The sequence below is a fragment of the Oryx dammah genome, unplaced genomic scaffold (genome assembly GCF_014754425.2).
Source record: "Oryx dammah isolate SB20612 unplaced genomic scaffold, SCBI_Odam_1.1 HiC_scaffold_9, whole genome shotgun sequence".
In the NCBI taxonomy this organism is placed as follows: domain Eukaryota; kingdom Metazoa; phylum Chordata; class Mammalia; order Artiodactyla; family Bovidae; genus Oryx; species Oryx dammah.
Genome location: NW_024070193.1, coordinates 8,743,351 through 8,763,027, shown reverse-complemented (window position 1 = coordinate 8,763,027; position 19,677 = coordinate 8,743,351). Strand labels below are relative to the sequence as shown.

The 19,677-nt window shown below is 39.1% G+C and overlaps 1 protein-coding gene across 19 annotated transcripts in view; it reads left to right on the top strand.

Moving 5' to 3' along the window:
- MAP4 (microtubule associated protein 4) overlaps nucleotides 1-19,677 on the top strand; it is a 100,585-nt gene that overhangs the window by 1,900 nt on the left and 79,008 nt on the right. For all 19 annotated transcript variants that reach the window (XM_040246869.1, XM_040246868.1, XM_040246861.1 and 16 more), the window contains exon 2: nucleotides 4,451-4,692. In XM_040246869.1, coding sequence (XP_040102803.1) covers nucleotides 4,470-4,692 — 223 coding nt within the window. In that variant the 5' untranslated portion in view covers nucleotides 4,451-4,469. The remainder of the gene's footprint in view (nucleotides 1-4,450; nucleotides 4,693-19,677) is intronic.

The window sequence follows — 19,677 nt, the reverse complement described above, 5'->3', positions numbered from 1 at the left end:
TTGGTTACCTTATCCAATCTGCTTTATTCCCTGAAGTATTCCATGTTGCTACATTATATTTCTTCCTTTTTACCCTAAAACCAGAAACTCAGACACTTTCAATAGAATTTATCTCAGGGGGTGAGAGGAAAGCAAACTTATCACTAAATACACACAAAGCGGAATGATGGCCCTTCAAGGGGTATATGTCCCCTTATGCCCCTTTAAATTGTGAAACAGGGTTCTGTACTTCTAAAAAGAGAATGCTAGCTGCTGCAAGTGAATCTGAGTAGACGTTTGGCTAATGTGACCAAGTGAAATGAAAATGCAGTGGTTATGAGAAGTGTCTGAGTATGTTGGTGGGAATTAGGCTTCTGTTCTTCTTTTTCATGAGTTTTCTTCCTCCAGTTTAGTTTCAGAGTTTAGCACCTTGGTCGGGGGCTGGGATGGGGAGAAAAGTAGAGGAGGACAGAGGCAACAACAGGCCATTTGCTAACTAGAATGCTAATTTCTCAGCAGACAACGAGACAGAAAGTGCACAGATCTTAACTGAGTGACTATAGGTAAGACTGACCTAAATCTCTGGGAGCTTGAAAAGTTACCCATACTTCTGTGCATTTAAATTATATATGAACACTATTTAATCTGTATAGACCTAGAAAATATTTAGTCCAATAATTAATTCCAGAGTTTGTGATCTGAAGTAAACCATACAGAAGAGAAGGTGCTTGTGACTTCATCATATATTCTTATTTACTCTTTATGAGCACATAGCTATTAATAGTAAGGCTAGTCAAGAGACAAAAATTGTCTTCTGTGCTTCATCATCATGTCCTGTCATTTCCTCTTGCTTTGGTTTACCTAGGTATTTTCAAAATCCTCACTAGATAATTTCACGTCAGGCATGTAATCAGAATGAAGATCAGATGTCCCGAGTGCTGTGTTTGAAAATGGTGTACTCTGGTGCCTGGTTAAATAATGTGGGGCTTATTTTCTGGCAGAGTGGTGTCACATCTCCTTTGATGTTAGCCAGAACGGGGTGGAGTTTCTTAAGCTGCAGTGGGATTTGCTCAAGCAGGGCTCTGTGCACTGGGGAGTTGGTTTTTAGTCTTTCTCTTTGCCAAAAGGCCTTTGCCTTTTTAAATAAACCTGAATCTAGTTATAATTGAGAGTACTTGATGTATAAAATAATAGTCACAGGGAGGGTCCAAGTGATGAAACTGAATTTTAAGTAGTTTATGGAACAGTCAACCTTAGGAATTGTTTCACATACCATTCTCATTTTACAGCCTAGGGAACTCAACCCTGGAAGGTGACCCACTCAAACCCAAACTGAGAATCAGACTGAACTAGTGAAGCACGGAAATGTCTTCACATTTCCATAAGAAAAGAAAACAGCTTTTTAAAAAATCTCCTGTCATCAAAGTCATTCAAAGTTAATAGTATAAGCAACTATAATCAGTATTTTACAATAACCTATAAAGGAAAATAATCTGAAAAAGAATATATATATATGTTTATGTAACTGAATCACTTTGCTGTACACCTGAAACATTGTAAATCTACTATACTTCAATTTAAAAAGTCCAAACTCAGATAAGTTTCTCTGTTATCTATACAGATAGAAGAAGAAAAGCATAAATAGTCAATGTGAGATAATTTTTTTAAATGTAGATACTTCTCATTCCCAAGACTATGTCTTTGGATTTTCTTGAGTATCCAGATTAGAGAAGGACACTGTGAATAAATATTATTAAGTGACCTTAACTGTTTCTGTATGTGTTGGATGACATTCATTCATGAGCTTATTAAGATCAATTTTGGAGCACCTGCAGAACTAGCTTAACAGATTTGTAGAGCACCTAAGGAATTTATTATACATGTTTTCAGTTCAGTTCAGTTCAGTCGCTCAGTCGTGTCCGACTCTTTGCAACCCCACGAACTGCAGCACGCCAGGCCTCCCTGTCCATCACCAGCTCCTGGAGTTCACTCAGAGTCATGTCCATCGAGTCAGTGATGCCATCCAGCCATCTCATCCTCTGTCGTCCCCTTCTCCTCCTGCCCCCAATCTCTCCCAGCATCAGAGTCTTTTCCAATGAGTCAACTCTTTGCATGAGGTGGCCAAAGTGCTGGAGTTTCAGCTTTAGCATCATTCCTTCCAAAGAAGTCCCAGGGCTGATCTCCTTCAGAATGGACTGGTTGGATCTCCTTGCAGACCAAGGGACTCTCAAGAGTCTTCTCCAACACCACAGTTCAAAAGCATCAATTCTTCAGCACTCAGCTTTCTTCATAGTCCAACTCTCACATCCATATATGACCACTGGAAAAACCATGTTTTGGAGTAGAATAATTATAATTGAATAATTTTCTCCTTATTAAAAACTGGGCCTTTTGGGCTAAAAGCCAGTATTTTCACTTCTACTGGCTAATATTGCCTTTACAGAGTCATGTTCCATAAGTATGTTGTGTGTGTGTTTAAATCATACTTCTATTTATATGTGATGACATGAAAAGAATAGCTAAACTGTGTTGAAAGGCAGATGCTGGGTGGTTGGCTGCACTACCCTCCCACTTTCCAGCTGTCAGATTTTCTATCAATTTTACCCTCTTAAGCGGAATGTAAGCTGCTGTTCATATTCTGTAAACCCCATATCAGCCGAGAAAATGGTTTGGGAGGTTGCAAGGCAGGCAGGAGAGTAAGATTACAGTGAATAAAAAGCTGCCCTTTGAGAATGTGCACTCAGATAAATGAGGTTTAAAAGGTTTTCCTGGTTTTGTTTGTTTTCACCAGTATCCTAAATTAGGGAAAGTTGGAGTAGATTGCATGAAGTATTATAGAAAAGTAGATCTGTTGGGCTCTTACTGTATATTTTTAAAGATGGTACAGGTGTTCTTACAAGGTCTTTTTGACTATGAAACTGTTTAATTATAGACATCCTTTATTGTTTTTTGCTCATAACAGCTTTCAAAGGCTAACTGTAATAATAGTTACCATAAATAGAAAAGGGAAAAGCGGTTCCTTTTTATGGAACCCTTTGACATTCATCAGGCCTTTACAAAATTTTTTGTGTGTGTGTGGCTGTGCTGTGCGGCCTGTAGAATCTTGGTTCCCCTACCAGGGATTTAACCCACCCCTGGCAGTGAAAGTGAGAGTCCTACGCACTGGACTGCCAGGGACTTCCCATATGCTTTTTTTTTCTTTTTTAAATCTGTGTTTGTGTACATTTATGTTAAGATTTTTGTTTAACTTAAAAAAAATGCTTTTATTTATCTATCTGTTTATGGCTGTGCTGAGTCTTTGTTGCTGCGAGTATTTTTCTCTAGTTGCAGCAAGCAGGAGAAGGGGCTCCTCATTGTGGTTGCTTCTCTTGTTGCAGAACACGGGCTCTAGGCTGGGCGGGCTCAGTAGCTGTAACTCCTGGGCTCTATCAACAGTTGTGGCCCACAGGCCTAGTTGCTTCACAGCCTGTGGCGTCTTCCCAGATCAGGGATTGAACCCATGTCTCCTGCACTGGCAGGCAGATTCTTCACTACTGAGCCACCAGGGAAACCCTCCCATATACTTTTCAGTTTTAGGTTATGTTTAAAAATTGAAAGCTTGGTTGGTGTTCTGTAAAGGTAGTAACGTACATGACCACAGAGACTGCCTTCTGTAGCTAATTCAAGGAACGTGCCTGCATTTTTCATGCCAGCAGGGCTAAGTGTAGCTTGGTTGACCAAGTCCTTTACAAGTGATTCATGAAGCAGTATTTACCCTTACAAGATAAGGCCCAGATTCCTGGTGTCTGGTAAGGAAAAGTGATTTCACTTGCCTGATAGTACTTAACCATTTTTTAAAATAAAATGGGAATGTAACCTAATCTGACCTCGTTTTGTGTGTATTTTTACCGTGGTGGCTCAGTTGGTAAAGAATCCGCCTACAATGTAGGAGACCTGGTTTCCATCCCTGGGCTTTAGGAAGACCCCCTGGAGATGGGAACGGCCACCCCAGTATTCTGGCCTGGAGAATTCCATGGACTGTATAGTCCATGGGGTCGCAAAGAGTCGGACACGACTGAGCCACTTTCACTTTCATTTTAAGAATTACTCTGCACATGATTTGGAAATTAAAATAAATGGAATAGTTAAAAGGGTTTTGAAGACTTGAAATCAAAAGACCTGATTTGAATTCTTGTGGCTAATAAACCTGGATAAATATAGGGGTCTTCTTTGCCCTTCACTTTTATTATTGTTGAAAAGGACAGAGTGACACATGCTCTGTTTACCTCCCAGGATGTGAGGAAACGAGTTTACTTTGAGTAGGACAGTCTGTTACTGAGCTTTGGTTTTCCATTCTATAAAATGGGAGAGTCTCTTTTAGCTTGAAAATTTTGCATTTTAATTCCATGTTTTGTTTAAAACAATGACAAGAGTTTCTAGAAATGTTTTTCTCTTTGGCACTGCTCATCACATGAAACCTTTTTTCCCCCAGGCAGTTGCAGTGGTGCAGAATGGCTGACCTCAGTCTTGCAGATGCATTAACAGAGCCATCTCCAGAAATTGAGGAAGAGATAAAACGGGACTTTATTGCCACACTGGAGGCAGAGGCCTTTGATGATGTTGTGGGAGAAACTGTTGGAAAAACAGACTATATTCCGCTCCTGGATGTTGATGAAAAAACCGGGAGTTCGGAGTCAAAGAAGAAACCATGCTCAGACACTCGCCAGGTTGAAGGTAAGTAATTAAAGTAACCTGGACACAGGTTCAGAAAGTAGGCTAGGGACTACACTTTGGGTCAAATCTCATAGACTTTCGAGGAGACTAAACTGAGTTTTTAAGTATAAGCACTTTCTCGTTATCTACCTTTCTTAGAAACCAAGGAGGTAGGTTCATTACCTTTTAGTTGAATATGTATTCTTCAGGCTGTAGATTACTCTTAACCTTCTCTTAACCCTAAAGTTTCTTCTGTAATGTCTCAACTACTGTATAATCTGCTTATTAACTTCCTAAATTAAACTGCCTGCTATGCCTTTCTTTGAAAGTAGCTTTGTAAAGTTAGATACTTTATACCAAGACTTAATTTGGATTGGAGTCAGATGCCACCTGTCTTTGCGAGTAATCCTAGGTCAGGATTAAAAAATGGATTAAATCCTTTAAAAGAGATTTGCTACCTTTATATATTGCTGGATCAAATTTGCTAACATTTGATTGAGGATTTTTGTATTTATGTGCATGTGGGATATTGGTCTGTTTTTTTGTGAGGCCTTTGTCTGGTTTTAAAATTGAGGTCATGCTGACATCATAAAATGAGTTGGGAAGTGTTCCCTCCTAATTCTGTTTTCTAGAACGGTTTGTGTTGAATTGATTTTTTTCTTTAATGTTTGACAGATTTTGTCAGTGAAGCCATTTGGACCTGGAGTTTTCTTTGTAAACTTTTTGACTAAGAATTCAGTTCCTTTAAGAGATAGAGAACTGTACATGTTTTCCCTTCTCAAGTGAGCTTTGGTGGTTTGTATCTTTCAAGAGATTCGTCTGTTTCCTCTAAGTCATTGAATTAATGGAGATGAAATTATAATATTACATATTCTTCTAATGTTGAGGATCTCTTGTCATGTCCTCTCTTTATGAAAATTTGTTTCCTCTTTTCACTTGAGGAGTCTAGACACTAGTTTATTAGTAATTTTTTTTTTTAAAGATCCAGCTTTTGGCTTCATAGGTTTGGTTTTTTTTTTCAGGTATGCAACATAATGTGTCAGTATTTGTATGTATTGTGAAATGATCACCATGAGGCTAGTTAACATCCATTGCCACATAGAGTTATACCTTCTCTTCCCCATGTGATGAGAATTGCTAAGGTCTGTTCTCTCAGCAACTTTCAAATATAGTACAGTGTTATTATTAACTATAAAAACCATGCTGTACATTGTCTCCTTGGGATTTATTTATTTTACTAGAAGTTTATACTGTTTGAACTCCTTTCACCCATTTCCCACCCACTCCCCACTTCTGGCAACCACATAAAATAGGCTTGTAATGTTATGTATTTCTCTCTAATCCAAGTTGTAGATGTGTCCCATAGATTTTGATATGTTTTTTGATTTTCATTCAGTTCAAACAGTTTCTATTTTGCCTTATGAATTCCTCTTCAATCTGTCAGTTATTTAGAAGTATGTTCATTTCTCAGTATTTAGGGATTTTTTTTTTTTTTTAATGTCAGTTAAGTCCAGTTGGTTGATAGTGTTATTCAGGTTTTTGTTTCCTATCCTTGCCTACCTTATGTTTACTTGTTCTCATGACTTGAGAAAGATATTGGAGTTCTGATGTAATTCTGTGGACCTGCTTCTCCCTTCCGTTCTGCCAGCTTTTGCTGCATGGAGACCTGTCGTCATGTGCATATACACTCACATTGTTATGTCTCCTTGATGAATCGACCTCTTACCGTCTCTCTTTATTCCTGGTAATTTTCTTCTTTCTGCATTTTAATTTTCATCTTGCATTAATGTAACTACTCTAGTTTCCTTAGGCAGTGTTTGCTTGGTATGTCTAACTTCTTCCTTTCACTTTGAACAGGTTTCTTTTTTAATATTTATTAATAATGGGTTTCTTAGAATATAGATGGTTCTTGCTTTTTTAATCTAACCTGAAGAACTCTTATCTTTTAGTTGATGTGTTTAGACTATTTATTGAAATACTTGATGTGATTGTTGATATGGTTGGATTTAATCTGTCAGTTTGTTCTTAGTTTTCTGTTTCTTCCATCTGTTCTTTAGTCTGATTTTCTTTTTCTGTCTGCTTTTGGATTAATTGAATATTTTTATGATACTGTTTTAACTCCAGTATTGTCTGGAGAATACAGAGACATACAAATCTACGCAACAGTAAATTTTCTCATCTTTTTTAATTTGAAAAACAAACCTTAAGTTTTGGAAGGTTATTTTTTGCTAGGTGTCATATTCTGTGTTACTCTTGTCTTTCAGTAACTTAAAGGAAAATTAGTCTTCCTACTTGCAGTTTCCGATAAGAAGTCTGTTACAATTTTGATAGTTATTCCTTTTATTCCCTTCCTCTGGCTGCCTTCAAGGTTTTATCTTGATCTTGGGTTTTTAGCAGCTTGAATATGTTGTGTTTAGATGATAAATTCCTTTAATAAATACTTTTTAAAAAAGGTATTTCTTTGTCTGCACCAGGTCTTAGTTGTGGCGCGCAGGATCTTTCAGTTGTCGCATGTGAACTCCTGGTTGTGGCACGTGAGACCAGGGAGCAGACCCGAGAGCACTGGGACCACCAGGGAAGCCCTAGCTGATACTTTGCCTTCCTGGCACTCGCTGAGCTTGTTCTCTGCTTTGCTTCTTTATTTTTCTCTTCTCCTTCTTGGATTCCAGTTACTTTTTTGTTAAATTGTTGAATATTGTCCCAGGGATCTTGGATACTTTGGTTTTTTCCCCCTCCCTCTTTTTTTCCTCTTTATGTTTCATTTTGGGTATTTTCTTTTGACCTGTATTCAAGTTCCCTGATGTTCTTTTGCTGGCTGCATTGAGTCTAATAATAAACCCTCAGTGACATTTTTTATCTTTAATATCTTTACTATTTTTAACTGACAGCATTTCTATGTGACCTTTAGAGCTTCCATCTCTCTGCTGAAATTACCTGTTAATGCATATTTCTACCTTTTTCACTATAGACTTTAACACATCAATCATAATTTTTAAACATCTGTCCAGTAATTTAAATATCTGGGTCATTCCTCAGTCTGATTATTTTGTCTCTTCACTGTTTTTTTTCTGGCACTTTTTATGTGTGTGTTAATTTCTGAGTGACTTCTAGACCTCACATGTAAAACAGAGACTTAGATTAAAAAAGGGTTTATGCCTGGAAATGAGTGTATGGTTAGGCTACTCAAGATGGCTGTTCTCTTGCTCTCTGTATGTATATCACCTGTCCGACCAGTGCCTGCTTCACCTATGCCCTACTCACATGACTGACCTTCCTACACACTTGTCCTTACCTAGCTGGTGATTGTTTTTTATCAAAGGGGCCATGAGGGCTGTGCCCCTCCACTGGTTTTCCTGGTGCCTAGTGAGCCCTCCTGACATCAAGTCCTGTATAACTGATAGTCACCCTTGCCACCTGAGAGCAAAGATTACCCCCATGTCCTAAGCCTGCCTTCCACTGCACATGGCAAGGTGTCATTCTGGGACCTTGCTTCAGGTCCCCCATCCATTACACCGGTGATGTCTCTGTTGCTGACTGTGGGCTGTTTCTTCAGTCTTGGAACTGGGCAAGACCTTGTAGACCTGTGGGTTACAGCCCAACAATGGCATATTTTTTTCACTAGGTAGTCAGTTCAAAGTGTTGAGGCTAGGGCTGAACTAGGGTTGGGCTTTGTTGTTACTGTGATGGTCTTCATTGCACTACTGGTTTTAAATGCTTCTATTCCTGGTTCTTAGAGTAGGGGCTGAAGGGCTGAAAGGCTTGTTGTCAGTCCTTGTTCCACTCGCAGCTTCTGGCCTCTCGCAGCTTCTGGCCTCTCGCAGCTTCTGGCCTCTGCTGTGCACCTGTGCCTCCGGAGGCCCTCTCTCCCCTCCCTTGTCAGAAGAGGGCGGGGTAGCCTGGGAGAGGCAGGAGTTTTGTTTATCTTTGTTTTTTGGTTTTGGTTTAGGCTCAGTCCTGTGTCCATTTATCTCATGGTTGAGTGTTTTTCTCAGTAATATTATCCCTCTTACATGGATAGGGTTTTCTAAGTATTGGTGTAGGATCCTGGGCTCAGACTTTCTGGCTTCTTCCTAAGGTAAGAGGGGATTTTCTCATTACTCCTTCCTCAGGCCTTCACCTGGCCCTGGGGTTGACAGCGTTTGATACTTCTCCCCCAGCAGGTGAAAGCTTTTTGTTTGCATAGGGGAGAAGGGTCCTAGGGAACAGGGTTTCTTGTCTTTGCTTTAGTGGTAGATTTTTCTAGTCTGCACCACAGAGGGCAGCACCCTGGTGTCCCCCTCCCCACCACCAGTCTTTGTAACCTGGGAGTGGATTTGAAGTCCTTTTGTGTCTGTGGATCCCAAGGACCCCTTACTCTCATGGTAGCCTTCACTTAGCCTTTAGCAGAGTTTCCCTGGTGGCTCAGATGATAAAGAATTCCTGCAATGTGGGAGACCTGGGTTTGATCCCTGGGGTGGGAAGATCCCCTGTAAAGGGGCATGGGCAACTCACTCTACTATTCTTGTTTGGAGAATCCCATGGACAGAGAAGTCTGGGGGGCTACAGTTCATGGGGTCTCAGAGTTGGACATGACTGAGTGACTAAGTACAGCACAGCCATTAGCGTAATTTTGGTATTTCCCCCCCCCCCCATACTACCTTGTTTATAGAAGGCTTAACAGGATAAATGGGAGGAAGAAGAGAGGTGGTTATTCGGAGACATCAATAAAGAAAGGAAAAGAGCTTCCTTATTTCAGTTCAGTTGCTCAGTCGGGTCCGACTTTGTGGCCCCATGGACTGCAACACGCCAGGCCTTCCTGTCCATCACCAACTCCTGGAGTTTACTCAAACTCATGTCCTTTGAGTCGATGATGCCATCCAACCATCTCATCCTCTGTTGTCCCCTTCTCCTCCCACCTTCAATCTTTCCCAGCATCAGGGTCTTTTCAAATGAGTCAGTTCTTCGCATTAGGTGGCCAGAGGATTGGAGTTCAGCTTCAGCATCAGTCCTTCCAGTGAATATTCAGGACTTATTTCCTTCAGGATGGACTGGTTGGATCTCCTTGCTGTCCAAGCAACTCTCAAGAGACTTCTCCAACACCACAGTTTAAAAGCATCAATTCTTTGGCACTCAGCTTTCTTTATAGTTTCTTTGTTCAAAATGCATTTCTTAGGCAAACCTTACATAGGACTCGACAATCTCAACAACAAGTTTGGCTTGGACTTCCTCTAGCTTTGGTGAGCGGCAACCGCTCTCTAGTTGCGGTGTTTGGGCGTCTCATTTCGTTGCCTGCCCTTGTTGCAGAGCCTGGGCTCTGGGGTGTGTGGGCTTCATTCGTATTTGTGACCGGTGGGCTCTAGATCTCAGGCTCCGTAGTTGTGGTGCACCAGCTTAGTTGCTCTGAGGCATGTGGGATTTTCCCAGATCAGGAATTGAACCCATGTCTCCTGAGTTGGCAGGCAGATTCTTTACCAGTCAACCATCAGGGAAGCCCAGCAGTCTGTTTTTTAACAGTCTCTTGCAAGTGATTTGGATGCCTGTCCTTGACTGAGAAACACTGGTCTTAGAGAAAGGGCCTAAGTAACTCCTGGGAAGGATGATAGCTAGAGAGCCTCAGAAATGGTCCTTCTTCAGCTGACTGGGCTTTCTGTTGAGGAGCTTCGCAACTAACTTCATTGGCCACCAGAGGGCGATGTTGGCACAGGTCTGACTTTTGCACAAGGAGGAGGCCTTGCATTGAGACCATGCTGAATCCTCGCCATTTTGCCCAACGCGGACTTACTGTGGCTCTCTTCTTCACAGCATACATGCCTTCTCGGCTTCTTGCTGTTTCCCTTCTCTGCCAATTGATTTGCCAGCTGTGGGACTCTGAAATCTCTTGCAGGAGAGAAAAAAAAAGTAACAGCTATCTCAGAGCATGGGATTAGTTTTTTTTTAAAAAAGTGTTGTTTTCAGTGCTATGTGTATTTAGCTGAGAATGTTTTTCATTTCCTGAAGCCGGAGTCTTGTCCTCTGGGAAATCAGAAAGAAGAGAGTTTAGCTTCTTTTGAATGAAGACTTAACCAGTAGTGCACAGCTTTCCCATGATTAGAGCCCATGTCTTATCTACAGAGAAGTAAGCAGACCTTTTTCCTGCTGTAAAACCTCATTTTTTTTCCTACAGTAATGTCTTTATTCTTCTCTCTCGAGCTTAGATTTTTGAGATCATTTGTTGTTATATGGTTAGAATCTCCATCTCCCTTTTATTTTCTTCTAAACTCATTACATTGCTTTTTTTTTTATTCTGGTAAGTGGCTCATTTCTTAGTTTTACAATTATGATCTAGTCTGGTAATGTCACTTTAATGAGTTTTTCATAAGGCAAAAGTTAATTTCAGTGTTCTCTCAAGGTTACTTTGTAGTTTAGTGATCAGTCTATGGAAGATCTATAGTTGTATAGGTAGATCAATATGGTTGTTCAATCTATAGTTCAATAAGAATGAGAATAATAATAGTTGACATTTACTTCACAAAATGCATTTGCCACAGTGCTGCCTCCAGTGTTATTGCTTTAGTCCTCTTGGTGACTGTGGGAGGTAGATATTGCCCCTCTTTCAGATGAGGCTGTTTTTAAGGCTCAGGAGTTCAGTTCAGTCGCTTAGTTGTGCCTGGCTCTTTGCGACCCCATGGACTGCAGCATGCCAAACTTCCCTGTCCATCACCAGCTCCTGGAGCTTGCTCAAACGCATGTCCATCAAGTCGGTGATCCCATCCAACCATCTTACCCTCTGTCGTCCCCTTCTCCTCCTGCCTTCAGTCTTTCCCAGCATCAGGGTCTTTTCCAATGAGTCAATTCTTAACATCAGGTGGCCAAAGTATTGGAGTTTCAGCTTTAGCATCAGTCCTTCCAATGAATATACAGGACTGATTTCTTAGTACAAGGGAATAGTATATGATCATTTGGTTTATAGTGATAGAACCACAACCTGAACCCAAATCTTGTGATTTAAAACTGTGTGTTCTTTCTGTGAAACCATACTGTCTTCATGAATGCTTACTTTCTAATTTATTTATTGTCTCATAGACACTGTTTTTCAAAACTAAAGATTCACTTATTTAAGTCAAAAGAATTATCAGACCTGTAAACACTATGTTCAGGGAAATGTAAATCAGAGTCTTATTTTATTTGCATAAAGAGCATGTACTTGAGAACTGTACTACCAAGTTATATAAATTTATAAAGTCTTCTACTTTCCTAGACAACTATCTTACATCTTCTTGTTCATTTGAGGGCTTTTAGAACAGATATTCAGTAGAGTCAATCAGAAGAGCATTGACACACTGCCTGCCGCCTCAGCCAGTCTCCTAGCCTGCATTGCCCTGTGTCCTTTGCTCTGCCGTTGCTCTAACGTTCAGGAGTGAACTGCTCCTGCTCCTGCTCAAGGGCACTACTGTAGCTTTCGCCTCTTCTGTCTCTTTTATCACCAGTTTCTCTGGGTCATTCATCAGCGTCAAATATACCCTAACTTTTTCCTTCATAAGAAAAAATATTCTGTCTCAATCCATGCCCTTCTCATTTACTTTTCTTTTATTCTGCTCCTTCTTTGAAGCAAATATATCTGCTCTCTAATGTCAGTTGCTTTCCCTCTTAAGCCCACTTCCATCCAACTTTCACCCATACCATTTCACTCAGCTGCTCCTTTAAAGGTACAAGCCTTTACATTGGCAAGGATGAATCCAGAGGATTTTGACCTGAGCAACCAAAAGGAGTGATTTATCATTTTGTGAGATGGGAAGGCTGTAGAAGGAGTAGATTTTGAGGGAAAGGTAAGAATTTCAGCTTATCTGATAGTAGAGAAGATATCTAGTCAAGAGCAGTAGCAGCTAGATAAAAGAACCTGAAATTGAGAGCGTAATTCTGGGCTGGGGCTACACATCTGGAGGTGATGATAATTAAAGCTTTGGCTGAAGGTGGTGGTCTACAAAAAATCCTTTATGATTGTTGTAATTGTCCAAGAACATTTCCTGACTTGCAATCCTTGCTCGCTACTTGCCCCTTACCGCCTCTGTCTTTTCTTCTCCTTGGTACCTTTCGTACCTGAGCCTGCCCTTTTCAAGGCACTTGTAAAGTCATAATTAAGCTATTTCTTGTCTCACACTCAAGCTACTCTAGAATAGGGATAGTATTTTGTTTATTTTTATATTCTGGCAGAATGACACGTTTAGCAAAAGCAAAGAGGCACAGAATAAGTTCATAGTGTACCAGCAGCTTCAGGTTGCTCAGTGATAAGAAACAAGAGGTCAAATGACAAGTGAGACAAGTGACAGTGGAAGCAGGAGACACACGCCCAGCGACACTACGCGGAGTCTCACAGTCTGTGCAGAGACAGAGGCGAGTGGGAAGCTCGTCGGATGTGTGTTAGCAAGGTCACTGCTCTTGGCACATGGTAGAGATACAGTCATTGCTTGTTAAGCTGAACTGAGATCATTTGGTCTGTTACTGAACTAAAGTCATCTTATTCAGGTTTGGGTTATGTTAAGGTGCAGACTAACAAGTAACTTTTACGTCTGCAGCCTTAAGTGGTAGGTCTTCATTTAGGTGTAGGTGTCTGATCCTGAACCCTCTGTATAATTTTTTGCAAAAATTGTTTTCTGACTTTGATTTGAAAATATACTCTATTTCTTACCTAAATTTCTTTTTGGAATAGAAAAAAAATAGTACTAACAGTTATAATTCATAGTAATGGTACCCTACCTGGTATGAAAGAAAAGCAGAGATTTCTTCAGAGGTTAAATTGCCATGTTTTATCTGTAGCTGAGAAACTCTTAAGAGTTGCATAGGGCAGAGATACCAAAGAAATAAACTCTCCGAATCCAGCTATCTTTCACGTACTTCGAAAAAAAAAGATCCTTTCCTCAGAGATAAAACGTTTCCGTTATTCTTAGGCACAGACTCCAGGTAAGTTGGGAGGAGCATTTGTTTCTTACAGTTACATTTCTTACTCTGGAAATGATGCAGGCATCTTTATGTTAAGATTGCTCTGTGAAGCCACAGCAGTATTCCTCCCTCCCCTGTGTAGATGGCATGTCTGGTCCTGAAAACAAGGAAATAGCACGTGACTCATCGGCTCTGGTGTTGCTCTCATTTGAAATCTTCTGTTAATAGCTTTATTTCCTTGATTATAACACTGAAACTTCACTGTAAAGAAAATTAGAAAATTAAAGTGTTTTAAAGTCTCTAAAGTAAAGTGTTTTACAGTCTCTAAAATTTTGTGTTTAGAAATTGAAGGTTTACTTAAGAGTTGCTGCTTTTGCCTTCTCCCTCCTTATAGTCCCCTGTTGCTGCCCCGTACACACACAGACAGTCACATTTATTCCAGTCATTCATTGATTCTCTATGCAAATGTTTGTTGAGAATGCTGTGTTATTAAGGAGAAAAAAATGAACCTCAAAGCTGTGACCTCAAGGAGTTTACAGTTCATTAGTGAAGGTAGTCAAGTGCCAAAAGAAAAGAGCAAATAAAGAGCTGTGTGACTTGAGAGGGGTGTGATAATATCTGATTTCAAGACTAGAAGGAGAAGAAGCTTGTCTTTGGAAGAAGCTTGTCTTTGGAAGGAAGCACAGGTACGAGCAGAAGCGTTTCATTGCAGACGCTTTAGGTTTGTGTGTGTGGTGGTAGAAGGGGCAGGAAATCTCTTCTGACTCGGCTTCCTATTTTCTTTGAAAGAGGTGAGGTCATAATGCTGAGAAATGGAGGTGGAAAGGGCTACAGTTTTGAAGAGAGTAGAAGTGGTTTTAGAGGAGACGTTTCAGAGTGTGGGGTAGATAGGAATGTTTGGGCAAACATTATATGACTTTATCATCATATATCAGTCTGCCTTTGCTTTGGAAACAACCCGGCTTCTTTTGGCCATCTTTTCTTATAGGGAAAACTGAGTGTAGGTATATGGGAATCTCTGTCCTAGCATCACAATTTTTCTGTAAATTTTAAAAACTAGTCTACAGTAAAAATTTTGTTTAAAAAATTAAAATTCAAGTAAGTGAAAATCTCCCCTAACTCTGACTTATCTATTTATTTTTTAAGAAGAAGTAGATCTTTTAGGATTATTTACTATGTAAATTACAAACAGAAATTTGTAAGTTTAAACAAATGGGTTCAATCTCTGTTTACTTTGCCACTTGGAAATTTTTCTACTAGAATGTATAAACCATTCTTTGTAACTCTGCATTTGTCTAAAGTAGCAGTCTTGAAACTTTTTAGTCACATAGCCATGTGGAAATTCTCAAAAATTTTATACTCTTTGTATATTTTTAAGTTGACATCTAAAATTTTTAAGCAGAAGTTTACATTGTTGGAAAGTATGTAATTTTCAGGATGCTTCACTTTTACCACATAAAATAATAGTTATATCAGTCCTTTAAATGTATCCAAATTATTCTAAATAATATAGCATTTTGATTCCTATTATCATTTACTTAAAAAATGCATGAGCAAGCTGTTCTTTATCATTGGAAATGTAAATCTTTCTTTTGATCCCTTGAACCCTCATTTCTATTCCATTTGTCATAGAGTTTTATCCTAATGGAATATATTTTTAAACTTGAAAGGTTTTTTTCTTGGGTAAATTATCATATTTCTATAACAAGTATGTAAACTTAAGTTTTGATGTAAAAAGTTCCTAACCAAAGGATCCTAAGTATAACTTGGTCCAGAGGAGATTTATCATCACAATTACTAGTAGTACCCAGTTGTGACCTTTGTCACAATTTTTGACTAATTATTACCAACCACAATAGTTGAATCTGATTGGATTTTTTTTTTTTTGGCTGCTCGGCTTGTGGGATCTTAGTTCTCTAACTGGGGATTGACCCTGAGTCCTCTGCTGTGGAAGCAGAGTATTATTTACTGGACTGCCAGGGTATTCCCTGGAAGTGTTTTTCTAGTGAGATTATTTGCTCTATTATTTTCGTTGATTAGATTCTAAATCTGTGAGTAACCATTTTTTTGCTACTATGGAAAGGACTTAACAATATTTATTCCTGTTGTTTTCATAGATAATAACAGACAAAAAGCTCTATTCACACAGCTTCCTATGTGAGAATGGAAGCTTTATTATAGCAATATATTCAGTTCTTTGAGTTCTATGCTAAGAATTCCATAACTCAGTAGTATTAAAATTTATTTTTAATGTCCTATCAGACAACCTCATTATGACCTCTCAATTTTGGAAAATTAAAGAATTGGAAACTCCTTAACCTGGAAAGGATTTGTTAATCATTAGATAATCACTTTGTTTAGGGGCTTGCTTTTGTTTCATGGATGTGTGGTATTTTCTTTCATCCTTAAGAGGAAAATAACATACTCCTTTTTAAGAGTCTAGTTGTATCCGCCTTGTTTCCCTGGGTGACAGTTTGTTCTCTTTGGCTGTGATGTCTTTTTTTGGTAGTGGCTTTCCTGAGTTGCTCAGCCATGCTGCTGTCTCTTGCGGTTCCCTGTGATACTCGACTGTTTGCTGCCACCTGCCTCTGGCGGGTGTGGTGGTGTTGCCGGTGCAGCGTGGGGCTCCCCCACAGCGCCCCTGGGTCTCACCATCCACCCGGTGAGCAGGCTTCCTCCTGTGCCAAGGCATTCAGTGTCTTTTCCCTTCTGGGGTTTGGCACAAAGCTGACTGTTGTGGGTAAGGGAGGGGGAGCATGGGGGAAGTCGGGACTGGCGTGGCAGCTTTTCCTGACGGCCCACCGTTGCGGCTGTCTCCAAGCCTAGAGTTAGCTCCAAGGAGTGCTGTTTTCCTTCCTGTGCCTTCTTTGGGCTGGGATTTCTTCTCAGGGTGGTCTGTTTGCTTCATTTACTTCGATATTTCTTGTAATTTCTGGTCTGCTAGGGGGTATCCTTCTTGATTTCTAGATCTTTTATTGCCTTTTTAAAACATCAATCTTTCCTGCTACTTCTGACTGCTTGTGATAGCATATTGAAGCTGGCCTGTGTGCTTCAGTCTGCTGTCTGTCCACTCTTTAAGGTGCTCAATTAAAACAGTAGTTTACATCTGTGAAGGTCTTCCTTTTAATCTCCCGTCTCTGGTTCCCTGCACTTCATTCCTTAGCAGTTAGCAGTGATGTTTGGTATATGTTTTTCCATATTTTTCCTGATTATTTATGTGTGTTTTTCATAATGCTATTATGTCATACTTGCTTTTACTTTATTCCTTTCTTTTTTTAAAAGTAACATGATTATATATATATATATATATTTATTCATTTGGCTGCATTGGGTCTTAGTTGTAGCACGTGAGATCTTGGTTACATTACATAGGATCTTTCATTGCAGCACGCAGGCATGTGGGATACAGTTCCCCAACTAGGGATTGAACCCCTGTCACCTGCGTTACAAGGCAGATTCTTAACCACTGAACTACCAAGAAAGTCCCTATTATATTTTAATATATATGCTTTTTTCTTTAATAGCATTTGGCATCCTGAAATTTTCCCGTATTAGCTACCTCATTTCTTTTAATAGCTGCATCTTATTTCACAGCTTAGTGAATCTCCTGGTAGGCATTTGTTACTTTTAAAATAATGCCACAATAAGCATCCTAGTTACTTTCAATTTTGTGTACTTTTATATCTTTTTCATGAACTACCTACCTAAAATGATTTGTTACACTGGTATTTCAAAATTTGGTAAACTGTCGAAAGTTTGTTTCAATTCATATTTCTCCAGTAGTGTATGAGATTACCCTTTTTCTTACACCTTTGCCATCATGGGCTATTATCAAATTTAAAACAGGTTTCATCATGCTTATAGCCAAAAGATGGTATCATTTTGTAATATGCATTTTCCTATAGTCTACATTTTATTTTCTTTTTGCAATTTGTGTTTTAAACTGAGGTGGATTTTTGAAAATAGGCATTCTTTCTTGAGCTAGGAAGAATACATTTTATAAGCTTACTGTATGAGTATGAATTTATTTATGTGAAATATGTTCTAGCTCATGTTTGTTCTCTCTCTTGATAAGTAAAACACAATATGTGAAACCCTAGCATGGTGCATGATGCATGCTGGGTATTTAAGAAGAGTCTGTTACCTTTTGTTCCTTTTATTTTCCTCCTCTGGTTCCAGTTAATTGATATTTTCTTTTCGGTCTGCCTTATTCTTTTAGATTTTTCTCTAGTTGTTCCTCTGTTACCTGAGATAACAGAATGAATAATCATTTCAGTGAATTTTATATGAAAGATTTTTTTTCTGCATTGGGTTTGTGAGACCCAGAAGCTTGGACATTGTAGTTTGTTGTCTTCCACAGTAAGCTCTTGCATTTCATATTTTAGTAGCATATGTTCTAGACTTTTACTTGTCTTATGAAAAATCTGTGAGGTTAAGAGGATTTGCAGGAACTTCTTGGGTTGGCAGGCTAACTGCAGAGCTAGGCAGGTTGCTGAATGTTAGATATAGTCAGAGCCTTTCAGAAAGGTTATATGTCCTCAAATTGATCTGTATAGTAAGAGCAGTCAGTATCCCATCAGATTCTTTTTTTTATAAATCAACAACTGTCTCTCAAATTTATATGGAAAAGCAAAAACATTAAAATATAACAACACAATTTTGGAAAAGACATAATTGGAATGGATGCACATGATGTTACTTTAAGATTTTATAAAATAAAATTATCAATTGTATTTTTTTTTTAATTTTAATTTTTACTTTATTTTACTTTACAATACTGTATTGGTTTTGCCTTACATTGACATGAATCCGCCACGGGTGTACATGCGTTCCCAATCCTGAACCCCCCTCCCACCTCCCACCGCATATCATCCCTCTGGATCATCCCCGTGTATCAATTGTATTTTAATTGTATTGTGGTACTGGCAGATGGGTAAGTTTATAGATTAGTGGAACAGGAGAGTCCAGAAACAGACCTACATGTAATATGGTCAGCTGCACCTTTTCAACAAAGGTGCAAAGGAATCAGTGAAATAAAGGAACAATTAGATATCAATGTACAAAAATATGAACCTAGACCCATATTGTAACACCACATAAAAAAGGGCTCAGTGTGAAACCTAAATGAAAACCATAAAACTTCTAGAGGAAAATATTGGAGAAAATCCTGTGACCTTGATTGAGTTAGGGAGAAATTTCTTAGATACCCCACCAAAAGCATGGAAACATGGAGGAAAAATGGTAAATTAGACTTTATCAAAATGGAAAGCTTTTGCTGTTCAACAAACACAGTTAAGAAAATGAAGACATGTTTTTTGGGTATATGTTTTTGGAAAATACTTTAATTGGAGAAAATATTTGCAAAACTCACCTGATAAGGGTTTGTATTCAGAAAAATAAAGAATCTTCAAAATTCAATAATAAGAAAATACACAACCCAATTAAAAAAAAAAGTCCCCCAAATCTGAACACCAAAGAAAAAAATCAGTTCATCAAAGAAAATGAAAGACTGGCAAACATATGAAAGGATGTTCAGTATCCTAAGTTATTAGGAAAGGAGACCCAAGTATATTGTTGTTTTCGTTTAGTCGCTAAGTCGTGTCCGACTCTGTTACACTATGTACTGTAGCTCGCCAGGCTCCTCTGTCCATGTAATTTCCCAGGCAAGAATACTGGAGGGGGATGCCATTTCCTTCTCCAGGGGATCTTCCTGACCCAGGGATTGAACCTGCATCTTTGGTTTGTCAGGTGGATACTTTACCCTTGAGCAACCTAGGAAGTCCACATGGTCTATTAGAATAGCTTTTTTTTTTTAAGCCCACTGCTTCCAGAAATGCTGCAGGTGACCTCCAGGTAAACATCATGTAAAGAAGCAGAGATGGGACCTTAGACTTTTAATGTGGCAGTTGTTTTATTTATTTTTGGTTGCGTCGGTTCTTAGTTGCTGACCAGGGAACAAACCTGCGTCCTCTGCATTAGAATGTAGATTCTTAACCACTGGGTCACCAGGGAAGTCTGTGTCCTTGGAGTATTTGGTTTGAATCACTGGTTCTAAACCGCTGGTTCTTTATGGTAATTTAGTGAGTATAATGATGGTCTTTGACAATGTAC